The 16,112-nt window shown below is 37.8% G+C and overlaps 1 protein-coding gene across 1 annotated transcript in view; it reads left to right on the plus strand.

Moving 5' to 3' along the window:
- LOC132770438 (cytochrome P450 2J5-like) overlaps positions 1-16,112 on the plus strand; it is a 37,181-nt gene that overhangs the window by 13,418 nt on the left and 7,651 nt on the right. Inside the window, exons 4-8 of the mRNA XM_060767377.2 lie at positions 1,168-1,331; positions 1,629-1,805; positions 1,969-2,116; positions 11,565-11,749; positions 13,300-13,441. Coding sequence (XP_060623360.2) covers positions 1,168-1,331; positions 1,629-1,805; positions 1,969-2,116; positions 11,565-11,749; positions 13,300-13,441 — 816 coding nt within the window. The remainder of the gene's footprint in view (positions 1-1,167; positions 1,332-1,628; positions 1,806-1,968; positions 2,117-11,564; positions 11,750-13,299; positions 13,442-16,112) is intronic.

Consider the following 16,112-nt stretch of genomic DNA (forward strand, 5'->3'; position numbering starts at 1 on the left):
TCGATAAACCAACATTATCCCTATTCTGTCCCGGTCTCCTAGCCTCAGGTGGACACATTCAACTTTCACTTTCAACTTTCACTTTCAACTTTCACAGATCATTCGACTATTCTTAAAAGCAATTATAAAGTGCAAGATGTAATGTGCAATTACAGGTTTGAGGTATCAGGTCAAAAGCAGCATTGGGACAAGTGATTAGCAAATGATTAACAAATGATTAAAGTGCTAGTAAAAATCACCTATCACAATAATATAATGAGGAATTCATTTCTCGATGGAATTCATTCAATGGAATTCATTCGTAAAGTACAAATATGCTGGCAAAAGTTGGCAATATTGTCAGTTACTAGAGTTAATGAAGTCTTGGGTTAAGAACAGCAGTCAATAGAGTCAGGGATAGTGCAAGATAGGTAGCCTGAGGAGGCAATAGCAGCATGATCTTGAGTTTCCAAGAGGGAACCGTAGAATTCCTCTGCTAGCAACCTTCAGTCAGGCAGCACCTGTTGACAATCTTCTCCCACGATGGGTCGGTAGCACCATAAAGCACACAATGCTATACAATGTCAAATTAACAATATTGCTGAGACAATTGATCACACAAACGAAAAACTCTGATGAAACAATGAATCCAAAACTCCCTGTCAGAGCAGATTTCATTCACCAGGCTCTAGGCGAGGGTCCATCGGGAAGGCGGGTGGGAGACGACGAACTGGCACTTGGCAAGCCAGGAGCAATCAAGGTGGTAAGCTGACGAGTGGGTGAGGCTGTTATAGGGGCAAACCACCAAAACCTGGCCTCCACAGTAAGAGAGACTGTATATTGTTTTTGTTACAAGTATCACCGTTGAATGAAGAGAACTCACTGAAGATAGAGTAATTCTTCTGTCTTGTTTTTGTATGCTGTGAATACAACTACTTTTCTTTTCTAATTAAAGCGAAAGACTCATGTACTTTCTTTTATGAGTTACTTTATCACACTTAGAGTTACAAGGGCTAGAGCCATTCTACTTACGCTAAATGCTGACATGTGTTTGCCGGCAGAAACCAATATCTCTCTTTGTTGTGAAATATATAATATTTCATTGATTTTTTTTATATAAAATAAGTGATCAGTAAATTCCAATAGTTTGCAGTAGATGTACTTATATTAATTACACTTCATTTGCAGGGAAACCATTTGATCCAGAACTGTTCATCACCAATGCAGTCTCCAACGTGACATTTTCCCTGATGTATGGATACCGGTGGTCTGTTGAAGACCCAAACTTCAAGAAGCTGATTAAAACCATTGAGTATACCTTGAGTTTTGGACTAATAAGTATCTCTTACATAGTAAGTAACAGCCCCCCCTCCCCCCGATTTCATTCAGTTGAATAGATCTTCCTTAGGAACATTCAGAAAACCTTTTCAGTAGTGGGAGAACAGAGAATTACTCAGGAAGAGAAAGTTCAGAATATATTGTGGAAGAAAATGATGGAAGAAGGGAGCAGGTATCCTCCTCCTCCTCACCTCCATTCTTTTTTTACAGTCAGGAAATTTAGCTATCTCAAAATAATTTGTGTGTGTCAAACCTGCTTTGGCCAATGAACTGTCTTTCCTTGAAAGGCTTTTTGCTTTCATCTGTTGTAGCTGTATGAATTGTTCCCATCGCTCATGGACCGCCTTCCAGGACCTCATAAGAAGGCATTGGAGACCTCACAGATGCTGCTTTCACTATCAAAGGAAGAAATACGGAAACATAGGGAGCAAGAGTCCACACAGGAGCCACGGGATTTCATTGATTACTACCTGCGTGAAATGGAGAAAGTAAGTACTGGATCTTCTTTCTCTCCATCTTTAAATGGGGTTATTATACGTCAACAGGTGACATCCAATTTCAAGACGTGCACACATATACAAGACAAAAGGCAGCATTGAGGAGTGGCTTTCCGATCAGTCAGAAATTCTACTTCACATTATATATTTTCAGGAGAAGAATAAGAATGATCCCACCTCTACCGTGGATGAAGAGAACCTGATGCACTCTATTCTAGACATCTATTTTGCTGGATTGGAAAATATCACCACAGTTATGAAATGGGCACTCCTCATTTTGGCAAACCGTCCAGATGTCCAAGGTAAAAATGGTCATTGTGCAACACAAAGAAAGGGCTACTACCGATCCCTGTTGTGCCAACAGTATTTTTAAATAGAAATGTTGTAACTATCAGAGGATATGTGTTAAATGAAGAAGAAAGACGATTTGTGATTAGTTGAACAAATAAAAATTTTGTGGACAAACAGAGAAGGAATGGCTGATGAATGAATAAAAAATAGCATTTGATAGCAAAGGTTTACTGAAATTAGGATAAGAGAACTTTCTGCAGAAAGTATGTGGATAATGGCAAAAAGGAAGCATTTGCCTCAAAGTTGGGAAAAGTTACCAAAAAGGAAGAATGCAGGAGATATCGAAGGTGAAGAATGGATATGTTTATCCCAGTGGATATAGAAAAAAAGGAGCATGTACAAAATGAAACAATTTATGCTGAAAAAAAGAGATATGTATGTTAACATATTAGGAGCAATTAGCACAAAAGTATCTACAAAGTTTGACACAAACCTTTTCTATTTTTTTTTACTTTGGTTTTTATTAAAAAAATTTACCCAAGCAACACATATATAATCAGAAAATATACATTCAAAAATAATGAAACGAATCTAGATCTGTATGCAGATGGCAACTTGTACAAAATAAGTATAACATACTTTACCATTCATTCAAATTTAAGACATTTTCAAAGGAAAATCCATGCAAACTATTCCTAACTAGAACTGTTTCCATCTAGATAACAGCAATAGTGCCATCAGCTACTTCTCTCCCTCACCCCCATATCATATGCAGAAAAAAAAAATCCCAATGTATCTTTTTTTAAAAGAAATTCCTCACAAGGCAAGAGAGTTTCAGAGTATGTCCAAATACATCCTGATATCACATCAATTAAAAAAAACATAAGAATGGGAGCAGGCAACAAAGTACTCTCTTATGACTAGAGCTTTCTGACTATTTTACACACACAGGCATGGACAACTGCAAAAACCCAATTTGCATAAATTGAAAGATGTCCAAAATCATAATCAAATGTTTCATTAACATTACGCCAACATATTTAACTTTTCCAGGAATCATTTTTTTCTATTTTGTAGCATTCCAGTTTGTCCACATAGTATTACATATTTCTTTTTTTAATCCTTTCCCTCTTCTTTTCTTTTCCTTTTTTCTCCCTTCCCTTTCTTTTCTTGACAACCATACATAATCCCTTTTCTAAACATCAACATAGTGTTCACATCTCAAGAGTTCCGCCATAACACACATACCATGGTAAAGAAAGTCACACCAAAAGGGCTACAAAGAATTCTTCATCATGCCTTTCTTCAGAAGGAAGTCAAACTATTTGAAGAAAAGTAGGATTTTATTAGTCAGCCTTGAAATCCCCATGTTGAAATAGCCTTTCCTTCTAAAAGCCTTTTGAAGGGCTTCCAGTCTTTCCTATATCTGAGTCTTTTGACTGGAGATATCTTGTCAGAATGACCATCTCTGCCACTTCCGCCACTTTCACGATCCCTTCCTCCATTTGTTTTCTCCAATTTCCAGGCTCATGCGTAAACGATTCTTGCAGCAGTTACCATCAAGGTGACTTCAGCAGTGATCTGTCTGTTATTCCTAGTAGGAATATTTCTGGGTGCATAGGTATTTTTAGCTTTAATATTTTTTCAATAGTTTTATGGATCTCAATCCAAAACCTTTTTGCCTTCTTGCAAGACCACCACATATGAAAAAATGATCCTGTTGCTTGTTTACATTTCCATCAAGCGTATTTTTAATTGTGGCTGCATTTTGGCTAATTTAACAGGTGTCATATGGGACTGATAAAACATTTTGCAGAAATTTTCCAGAAGTGAATAGGCATTCCCATTTATCTAAGCTGATCGAGTGGCCAATGTTTTTGGCCCATTTGACCATACATTCTTTGATCTTCTGTATGCAATTTTAACAGGAGGTTGTAGAGCTTAGAGAGTTGTTTATTTCTTGATTGTAATGCCTTGTCAAAATCTCTCTTTTCTACTTCAAATCCTGTCTGCTCATCTTTTTGATATTGTTGGTGTATTTGTGCATATTCAAACCAGTTCATATTGCTGGTTTATTTCTATCAGTGTTTTCAGTTGGAGATTACCTTGTGTTTTCTTGAGTATTTCCACACATGTTGGCCATCTTTTACTACCTTTGGAGTTTCTACTTTGTTTGAAAGCTTCCTGGATCGAGGTCCATTGTGGTATTTTTGTATAAAATGTTATTTTTATACTTGTTCCAAATTTTCACCAGAGTTTTCCTAATTGGGTGTTTGTTAAAATTTGGATCTTCTGCCACTTTTTCATAAATTAAGTAAGCATGTAAGCCAAATTTTAAAGTATCTCCTTCAAGAGTTATGAGACTTTGATTGTCAAGATGGACCCATTCTTTTAGCCAGTTCAATATAGCTGCTTCTCTATATAATTTTAGGTTTGGGAGAGCCAGTCCTCCTCTTTGTTTAGTGTCTTGTAGATTTTTCATCTTTATTCTAGGTTTCTTCCCTCTCTAAATAAACCTCGTAAGTTCAGCGTTCCAATTTGTAAATTCTTTTTCCTTTATGTCCACTGGGATGTTCTGGAACAAGAAGCATAATCTAGGTAGAATATTCATTTTTTATTGTGGCTATTTGTCTCTTCAATGCTGGTGGTTTTTCACTTTTATACCTATTAGGTCTTCATCTTGGCGTAGTTTTCTTGCTAGAATTTCTACTGCGAGTATGAATAATAAGGGTGAAAGGGGGCATCCCTGTCTCACACCTCTCTGTATTGGAAATGATTCAGTCTGTACAGGAGTTGATTATAAATTGTATGATTTTAACTGTATTTGTGTTTAGATTGGCTGCAGTAATGCTGGAGCGGCCTAAGTCAGAGGAGTGCGTTGCCATGGAGACGATGTAGGCTAGAGAGAGAAGTGGGAGGAGCTTAGAGGGGAGAGTTTGAAAAACAACAGTTAATGTTGAGTCAGGGTTTAGGTTTAGAGGAGTTAGGTTTTAGGTTTAGAGGAGTGAGCAGTCAGGAGTTAAGATTTGAGGGTGAGGAATTGGTAGAGGAAAGATTAGGAGGTTGTAGCTGAAAGAGAGTGAATTGTGAAGCAAAGTTTAGAGGCTTTGGAAAGCCAGATTAAGTTACTGGAAGTTTCTTAGGCTAGAGAGGCTGATAAGGGAAACATAACCAGTATTCCGTTAGTCTAAAGAAAGGCTAAAGAATAAGCTTATTAAGTATCTGATCAAGGGAGGATCAGATAAGGGAGACATCCCTGTATTGAAACTTTGTTTTGTAATAAGTGTTTCACCTCAGGAAGATACTGTATAACCTGAAAGAGTGTAACATTCAACTAACCAAGCATTATTCTGAGTTCTATAAGAAAAGTTACAACTTGCAACCACACACTTTGTGCTCAATAAACTTGTTAACTTTTGTTTGAAGACTGCCTCATCTCCATCAATTCTGCATCCAGTGTGCCATTTCTCACAATATTATAACTTACCTCACGTGGTGGCAGAAACACAGGGGAAAGTGACCAAATAGATCTACATTCTTATCTCCAGTCACGCTACAATACATACAGTGTAATTACTACTAAGTTATTACTATTACTAAAGGAGGAGGTGCGATTGAACAGCCTCCCTTCTAACTTGATGGTAAATTTGGTTCCTTTCAAATTGGTAGCAACAATAATCATCCCTAGGCTCCCCTGCTCCTGCGCACAGTCATATATCTGTTAATTTTAATTTTGGCTCTTTGTTCTGTATATGTGGCTTGTATTCAGTTAATGAATTTTTCACCGTATCTTAGGTTCTTTAGTAGTTCAATAATAAAATTCCAGTTTAGTCTGTCAAAGGCCCTTTCAGCAACCAATAGTTAAAAGTGCCCCCCTTTTAACTTTTGCATTTTGAATGTGTTCAATTATGTTTAAGATTATCCTTGTATTATCTTTAATTTGCCTTCCAGGTAAAAAGCGTGCTTGATCAGATTTGATCCAATTGCTCAGTGTTGATTTTAATCTATTTGCCAATATTGATGTAAATATTTTATAGTCTATATTTAACAATGAGATAGGCCTGTTATTTTTAACCAGTTTTTCATCATGATTTTCTTTGGGGATTAGAATAATGCTGGCCTCCTTCCATGTCTCTGGTATTTGATTTGTTTCCAGTGCAGAGTTCATTATTTTTAGTAGTATTGGTGTTATTTCATCTTTCATCATCTTGTAGTATGTTGCTGTATAGCCATCTGGGCTTGGGGATTTATCTGTCTTTAAGTTCTGGATTGCTTCATCAATTTCCTGTGCTGTTATTGATCCATTTAAACATTCCTGCTCTTTGTCAGGGAGGGTTGGAAGCTTTTGAGTTTTGATGTATTCTATTGCTGCTTCTGTTGAGCCTTCTGTTGTGAGAGGAAGCCACAGGGAGGAGGGAGCAAGCTTGTTTTCTGCTTCCTTGGAGACTAGGACGCGGAACAATGGCTTCAAACTACAAGAGAGGAGATTCCATCTGAACATTAGGAAAACTTCCTGACTGTGAGAGCCGTTCAGCAGTGGAACTCTCTGCCCCGGAGTGTGGTGGAGGCTCCTTCTTTGGAAGCTTTTAAGCAGAGGCTGGATGGCCATTTGTCAGGGGTGATTTGAATGCAATATTCCTGCTTCTTGGCAGGGGGTTGGACTGGATGGCCCATGAGGTCTCTTCCAACTCTTTGATTCTATGATTCTATGATTCTTCATTTTTGTATAGATCCTAATAAAAATCTTTTAGATGTTTGACCAATTACAATGACTGACCATTGTAATTATATGACTGTATTTTGCTATTTTAATGTTTTAGTGTGATTTAGAATATGATGTCTGTAATACTGATGTTGGAAACCGGCCTGAGTCCCTCGATGGAGGTGAGAAGACCGGTATACAAAACTGCTAAATAAATAAATAAATGTTTAATCTTTTGTTCTTCTCTAATTTTTTTATCTTCATGTTTCAATGAAGTTATATATTTATTTTGATGTTGTGTTTTTAATTTATTTGATAGCCATCTGCCTGAATTATTTGCATGTTGAAAAAAATTCTGTTCACTAAATTTCAATATTTTGTCCATTTGTTCCACCAAAATCATCAGTGCTTGGATTCTTAATAGTTTTAGTTCTTTAGTTAGTTTTTTAATCTTTTAGTTGTTTATTATATTCACGTTCCTTTTGTTTAATTTCCAATTGAATCTTGTGCAGTTTAGCTTGCTTCTTTTTCTTTTCTATTATATTGAGTTGTATTAATATAGGATTTTGCTGTGTCCCAAATTGTATATGGTGACATACCCGGAGTTGTATTCTAGAAGATATTTTTTACATTTCTTTAGGATTTCTTCTTTCTTGAGTAAATTATCATTGAGCCTCCATGTCCATTGTCTGGCTTGTCATTTTAGTTGGATTGAGATTGGGGCATGGTCTGATACCAATTTTGGATGAATATCAGAACTTAATAACTGTGTTGTGGGGCTTTGTGTAGCCCAGATCATGTCAATTCTCAACAGCGAATTATGTCTATTTGATCAGAATGTAAACTCTTTTTCAGTTCCATGCTGAAATCACCATACGTCTATGAATCCTAGGTCATTTGTTAATTTCCAAAAACTTTGTGGAAGTTCTTTTCCTTTGCTTTGTTTTTTCTTCACATATTTTCTGTCTATGTTTTGTGCCACTACTGCATTGAAGTCTCCTAGTATAATCAGTTCATCATAGTCTATACTTTCTATTTCTTTATGTAATTTGGTAAAAAAAATGGACTGTCCATTGTTTGGGGCATATATATTGGCTAATAATATTTTTTGTTATCTAGATCAATTGTGCTCAACTGAAAGCTCCCTTCTTGATCTGCTTTTATTTCAACAGGTAGTAGATTTTCTTTTATATATGCAGCTACTCCTCTTTTCTTAACATTGTCCGATGCCTAATTTCTTAAATGTGATGAGATCTATATTTGATTTTTTGATGTGGGTTTCCTGGATAGCTATAACATCCGCCTCTGATGATCTTGGGTATTGAATTTTTTTTCCTTTTCTTTGGTGACTTAAGGCCATTGGCATTCAGCAATAGTATTTTTAAAGACCTCATTGCGAAGATTCTAATGTGTGGGTAACTTGGTCATCTTCTTAGCTGGGTTCTTCTGTTTTCTCTTCTTGGTCTAGATCTTCTGTTGTTGGTTTCTTATTTATTGTCTTGCCTTGATAAATGAGACTTCCTTGAATCTTTTGTTTGGTGGCTTTCTGCGGTTTTCCTTTTGACAAACTACAATGATCCTTATCCAGATCCGGTTCTAGATCTTGAATTATTGTCTTCATAAAGTCCTGGGCTTTCATTTCTGATGTAATCCAATGTTTCTGTTCTTTATAAGTAATCATTACTCCTTCAGATGGTAGCCATTTAAATCTTACATTGTATTGTTTAAACTTCTCAGTTAGAAAATAATATTGAATTCATTCCTGTATAACTGATGGCAGGAGGTCTTTAATTAGTGTTACTTTGTGGTCTTCCAATTGTACAGGTGTATTTAGATGATTTTGTTATATTTGGTCTCTGATCTTTTTTCTTGTAAATGTAACTATTATGTCCCTACGCAATTTATATTTTGATGCATAGGCTGATCTTACCCTTAACACCTGGCCAATTTCCTTTTCTGCTTCTTCCTCAGTTTTCCTTAGTGTCTCTGCTGTTAATTACAATATTAATTGCTCAGTCTCTGTCATCTCCTCCAGGATGCCTCTGACCCGAAGGGAAAAATCTTTTTGTTTTCTTTCAAATTTCTGGAGTTGAGTTTTTGTCCTTAGTAATTTTTCTTGTATTTCTTTTTGTTTTCCTTCCATTTTTGTTATTTTTCTCACCCGATTCTCTTGTTTGTCTTTGAATTTGGAGATTGATGAGGAGATTTTTCTCAGTTCCTCCCTTACTTCTATTTGGCTTGTTTCCATCTTTTCTTCAAACTTTCCTAAGTTTTGATTCATTTTAGTAATTTCCTCTGTTAGAATCTTCAGTTGATCTAAAATTGTTTGGTTTGTATCATCTGTCTCGTCCTCTTGGGTTTTGGCCTGCTTTGAGTGGGTTGCCATCTTTGACATTGCCCTACTTTTTTATTCAAAAATGTAGTATTTTCTGTAATGTTTCCTTCCCTTAGAGTATTCTTTCCTTACTTGGCCTTTTCTTTCTGTTTGTATTTGTTTGTATTCAAAGACCTAGATATTTGATAATAATATTCTATAATATAATACTGTATTGTTTATTGGAAATGATGTTCTCTCCCTTCGGTCCATTTGATGTGTTGTTGGATTCATTTTTCTTTATTTTATTTTATTTACACAAGATACTTGCTGAGGGCAGGGGAGTAAAGCAATAAAGTTATACGTCACTGTCTTGCTCACCGTTTGCTGTTTCTATTCCTCTCCTCACACCCTCCATCATTTACTATTAAAGCTTCGTTAATCTAATCTCTTCTTATCTTTGTTCTTGTCAGGTAAAGCAAATCTCTCTTTTGCCTTTTCGAATGTCTAAATTTAGTCTGTTAAGCTTTTGTTGTTTTAAAAGGGGAATGTGGTCAGTGTTTTTGCCGTATAGGCAAGGTAGCAAGGTAAATAGCCTTGGACGCTTCTCTGCCTCTCCGGTTTTGCTAATTGCTCCTTGATTTAGGAGGCAGGGGTCGTAAATATCAACACCAGATGAAAGCTGTGGGAAACCCTTCTGATTCTCTCTTAACCCATAGAGAAGTTGGGAGAATACAGAGTCCAGTATTCAGCTGGCTAAATACCTTGCAAGCAGCCTCTTTTGGATGATGCCTTCATGCCACCATGCTCTCCAGGCTTTCTATAAGGTTATGGTAGCTAGCTGCACATACAAGGCCTTTTTAATATCATTGTCATGGGGTCCATACCTTCTATGGGAAGGGATACATTAAATGTCCCCATTTGCATGACCTGTCAAACATATTCAGAGCATATCCAGCAGGGGAAAAGGACTTTATTCAAACCCCAAAAGTCTTCTGTCAAGTAAGAGTACTGTTACACATGTCTCAGTAAATCTCTCAAGGATATCCCAATTGATTTCTGCCAAAGCAATACAATCTAAATGAAAATGGTTGCAGCAAACTGGCTTTGGACCAAAATCTTTTGTCCCATTGGCCAACATGGGAGGGTTTCCCATGCCCCCCTTCCCCATAGTTTTAGAGCTAAATGGTCTCACCATTTCACGGATCCTCAGGTTCTCTCTAGCATTTATTTGAGTTGTTAGGGTTGGTGGGATAAACCTTGGTTTCTGAATTCAAATAGGCAAAATGCTGTCTGTGGCTCATTGATGCTGTTTGTGCAGCCTTTGGCTCATCTTCAGCCAAAGGCTGTTTCTGCAGTGATTCAACCTCTTTGGAGATTTTTAAACAGAGCCTGAATGGCCATCCAGAGATGCTTTGACAATGCCTTCCTTCCTGTCTGAAGGGGGTTAGATTGGATGCCCTTTGAGGGTCTCTCTCAACTCTGTGCTTCCCTTCCTACTGTACTCCCCAGTCCCAATGGATGGAAGGGGGCATGTCCTGGGGAACTGCCAGAGACTCTCCCCTGTTCCCTTTCCCCTCCCCACTCTGCACTTCATGAAATGGTTTCAGCGTGAGGACGTGGCTTTTAAAAAGTTCTTCTCAGCACAAAAGGACATATTTTCATTTACGGTGGAAATGCCTACAAGTTTTTGGAAATAAATATTTATCGAAATAAACAACATTATAGGATCAAATATTACTCCAGATGCTAGGTTAGCATTATTAATGGACACCACGATGTTGAATTTAGAAACAAGTAAGAAAGAATTGGTGATTATTTTACTCATAGTGGGAAGAATTATAATAGCAAAGAACTGGAAAATAATAACTAATCTAACATCGGAAGCATGGTAGAGGAAGGTATGGAACGTAGCCTTAAATGATAAACGAACATTGGAAATGAGGGTATTCAGGGGGGAAATTAACAGATCGGATTTTGAGGCATACTGGTCGGTCTTTATTAAATATGCTTTAGAGAGCGAAAATGGAAAACAATATAACGTTGTTGGTCAGGAATTTGGGATATGACATTTGATTGATGGTTGATTTATAAATATATGGCAAAGGAAAGGATACTTGTTCAGGCATTGGTGGTGGGGCTATGTGTTTGTAAAATGTTCACTGTTTAGTGTTTTGTTTACACTGTAAGTTGTTATGCATGTAAATAAAATCTTTACAAAAAAGTTCTTGTCAGTCAAAGAGATGTATAAAAGTTCAGATTCACATAGGGCTGTGAACGCTTTTGAGCAAAAGTGGAACATAAATATAATAAATTCATACTCGTGGGTATAATAATAATAATAATAATAATAATAATAATAATAATAATAAATATTTCAGTAATTATTCATTTTTTGAATATTTGAAATAAAGCTTTCATCCATTTCCATATATTTCCTCAGATAAAATCATCAAGGAGATTGAAGATGTTGTGGGCTCCTCTAATATCTGCTATGATGACCACAAAAGACTGCCTTATACTCATGCAGTGATTCATGAAATCCAGCGTTACAGATATCCCATGCTGGTAGGAATCGCAAGGCAAGCTACCAGAGATGTCCACATGAGAGGTTACATCATCCCAAAGGTACAGATGGAAGTTTTAGTTGCATTCTGTATCCCAAGAACAAAGATGTTCGAAGGATGTCATTTTGAGAGATGTATCCACAGTGAGAGAGAGAGCTAGCCTGGGATAATAGTGTTGGAATGTGATTCTGGAGACCAGGATCAAATCCATTGGGTGACTTTGGCAAGTTTCACGCAGAAGAAGAAAAGGCAAATTTCCTCTAAACAAATCTTTCCAGAAAGACTCCATGACTGATGTGAGCCTTCAAGTTGTTTCCCAATTATGGGGACCCTAAGGTGAACTCATCATGGGGGTTTCCTGCTCGGATTTGTTCAGAGGAAGCATGTATTTGACTTTTTATGTGGTTTCAGTTTTAGCTATCATAGCATATCTGCCTTGCCATGTGAAAGCTCAGTTCATTTTGTTTCTTTCCCATGTCCTGTACATTCATGTCGTGATATCGAAGACATCTAAGTGATACCTGCTTTCTCATTAAATCCATTGGATGGTTCATAACTATTTGTCCATACCTTGTTCCAGAGATCTCCCGGTATCAGGGCTAAGGTCTTTTTAAACCAAAGCAAGGTACGCCAAGACTATATTATAAAGAAAATTAAAGTCTTTCAAGGTTTGCCCAAAATATCAGAATTGCAGTACACAGCTGAAGTAACAATAAACACAAGTCAAGGTCAAGAGTCCAAGTAATACAGACAAGCCAAGTACTGTAGAGCCAGGTCAGGTCCAAGAACAAACAGTAGCCAAGGGTACAGTCCAATAGTTAGAAGCCAGGACATCACCTATCAGAATTCATAAAGCAAGACTAAAAGTCAAGAGTACAAACCCGAAGTGAGAGTTCTGAAGTCATGCCAGATAGTTAGGGGTACAAATGGAAGTCCAAGTCCACAAATCAAACCAGGAAGTCAAAATTCAGAGTCAAGGATTCAGGTCTGGATCAGGATTACGGGAGCCAAGGTCAGAGTTCATTATTCTATCCAGGGGCAGTAGAGTCAAGATCCAGGACTAGGGTACAAAAGGTGCATCATTATCTGCTGCCAAAGAGCTATTCTTTTCCAGATACCATTATCATGAGATCTCAGCTACTGCTCATTTCAGCATGTCTGTACAGATAATCACAGGAGTCTGTGATGCTTTCCTCAGATTAACCCCTTCCAAGATTGCTCCAAATACTGGAAGAGTCAATCTCTGCTAGAGCCCTCTACAACCTTTGGTGCTCCAGATGTTTTGGACTTCAGCTTCCACAATTAATAATAAAACTTATTTATATTCCACCTCATCTCCCTGGAGGGACTCAGGATAGACTGGATGAGATTTCTGGGGGTTGAAGTCAAAAGCAAGTGGAGGACCAAAGATTGGGAAACACTGAGTTAGATGAATGATGTAACACAACCATCATATAATTAGGTGAGTGTAGATTTGCAGTATGGAAGCATCTCAGCAACTGCAAAATACATGGTTAGGCTATGATAGGCTCTCAGGCAGACTATTTCCACTGAATCTCAGTTCGAAGGGAGAGTGTGTTTACATGTCTACTAATTGTTTCTTTCTTTCAGGGGACATACATTGCACACAATCTACGCTCTGTTCTTCTTGATGATGAGTACTGGGAAACTCCACACAAATTTAATCCCAACCATTTTTTGGACAAGGATGGAAATTTTGTCGCTAGAAAAGAATTTCTGGGATTTGGTACAGGTAAAAGTACTGGATGACCTCAATCAGTTCACAGACTCTCAATATCAGAGGAAAGCAAAGGCAACCCAATCCCTTCAACAAATCTTGCTCAAAAATCCCCAATATTGGTTAGCCTCAGGGTTACTGTATGTCATCATCATCATCATCATCATATTTAATTACTTATTAATCGCCCTCCATCCGAGAATGCTCTAGGCGATTTATAGCTAAATTGTAAAAGATAAAATACATACATACAGAAAATTAACAGAGATCGAATGCTCTAGTAAAAAGCCAGGTCTTAGGTGCTAGAGTAAAAGGCCCTAAGTCACGCATGGCTCTCATATAGGGTGGCAAGGAATTCCATAAGGCAGGGGCAGAAATAGAAAAAGGCCATCTGCGTCTGGTCCTTTCCAAGTGCACTTCTCTAGGACCCAGTATATAGAGTAAGTCACGTTGGGCTGGTCGTTGCGACCTCCGATGATGGGAGAAGGAGAGGCGGTCCCTAAGGTACGATGAACCCTGGCTGTAAAGAATTGATTTGAAGACCCATGACAACAAGAAATTAGCTTATGTATGGGCGAGTATTTCAGGAAGATTTTGGAATAAAATCTGACCTATAAAGAACCAAGTACTGTGATTATCGCCTGCTGTTGGGGCACCGTTAAATAAAATGATGCTGAAAGATACCAGCCTCTGTTAGTTGACCTCAAATGATGGAGAGTTCACCACCCTCCTGTTCCACTCTTGAGAAGCTTTTACAATCAATATGTTATTCCCAATGTTTAGGCAGAAACCCTTCTCTTGTAACTTGCATTTGATGGATTACTTGAGAGGGTGGAAACCTAATAGGATGAACCTCATGACTGTAATGTAGAAATAGACCACACAGGAATGGAGGGGATGTAACACTTTATGTCCTGGATGTTTAAAGAGATGAATATATGCATTACATAAATGCTGGAAGCCAGGTTAAGAGCATCAGGGTAAAAATTTAGGGGGAAAGAAACTACTTGGATGTCATTGTGGGAGTCTACTACAGGTCTCAACCAAACTGAGGATTTGGATGGTGCCTTACTGGAACAGAAAGGGGAGGTGTAATAATAATGTGAGATTTTAACAATTTGGATATTTGTTGAAAGACAAATATCAGGTCCAAAAATTCTTCACCTTCCTTGCAGACAATTTCATAATCCAGAAGATGGAAAGGGCAACAAGGGGATCAGCTATTTTAGATCTGATCCTAACGTACAGTGATGATCTTGTAAATAATGTGGAAGTGATGAGTTTTTAGGCAGGAATGGCCATGTTCCTCTATGGAAAGGGCTTTTTTGGTTATGTGTATAGAATAAGGAAGAACAAAGAAATGATAGTGCCACCACATACAGGTTCTGGTGAACTGTTAACAGTGGACAGAGAAAAGGGAGAACTACTGGAGACTAGGAGACGAGGACACGGAACAATGGCTTCAAACTACAAGAAAGGGAATTCCATCTGAACATGAGAAAGAACTTCCTGACTGCGAGAGCTGTTCAGCACTGGAACTCTCTGCCCCAGAGTGTGGTGGAGGCTCCTTCTTTGGAAGCTTTTAAACAGACGCTGGATGGCCATCTGTCAGGGGTGATTCGAATGCAATAGTCCTGCTTCTTGGCAGGGGGTTGGACTGGATGGCCCATGAGGTCTCTTCCAACTCTTTGATTCTATGATTCTACTCAACACCTTCTTTACTGCACTCCTCTCCCAAAAGGTTAAAAGTACTAAACCTGGGCATAATTGATCCGATGATGCAATAGGGGGAATATATTATTGAATGGGTCAAGAGACAGTAGAGGAATGTCTGGTTAATCTAAATAACTTCAAGTGCCAGGACCAGATGAATTACTCTCAAGAATTCGCATTAGAGGCAATGCAGCATTTTAGATAAAATGGTCTGAAAGCTAAGCCTGGCGAGGGGCAACTTAGGTTTATATTTAACCTGGGGAAGATACAATAAGAGGGTCATGACAGGTGTGTTTAAATATTAGAAAGGATGTCACATTGAGATGCAAGGTTGTTTTCTGCTGCTCTAGATATTAGGGCATGGAGCAATGAATTCAAATTGCTGGAAAAAAGATTCCACTTAAACACTAGAGGGAACCTCCTGAAGGTAAGAGTTATTTAACAGTGGAATATACTTTTTGGAGTGTGGCAGAGTCTTCTTCTCTTGAGGTTTTTAAACAGAAATTGGATAGCCATTTGTCAGGAGTCCTTTGATTTTTTTAAAAGTTTTTTAAATTTTTAAAAATTTACATACATGAACAACCTACAGTGTAAGCAAATTTATTTATGTATTTATGTATTTATTTATTTATTTGGAGTGCTTCTACCCCGCCCTTCTCAACCCCCTGGGGGGGGGGGACTCAGGGCAGCTTACAAAAGGCACCATTCGATGTCCAACAATTCACAAAATACAGTATACAAATTATAATATAGCGACAACAGTTATAACTAATTAAAACAATCAAATCAATACAATAGCAGCAGTAAAATCATCTTGCGGTCAATGTTCGCCAATTCATAAATCCATAATCCATCCAGCATTGTCATTGTCCTTTCCTACTCTGGTCGTCATTGTCTTTTATCCATCTGCCAGCTTACCCGAAGGCCTGGTCCCATATCTAGGTTTTTAACTTCCTTCTGAAAGAGAGGAGGG

Source organism: Anolis sagrei, chromosome 3, assembly GCF_037176765.1.
Source record: "Anolis sagrei isolate rAnoSag1 chromosome 3, rAnoSag1.mat, whole genome shotgun sequence".
In the NCBI taxonomy this organism is placed as follows: domain Eukaryota; kingdom Metazoa; phylum Chordata; class Lepidosauria; order Squamata; family Dactyloidae; genus Anolis; species Anolis sagrei.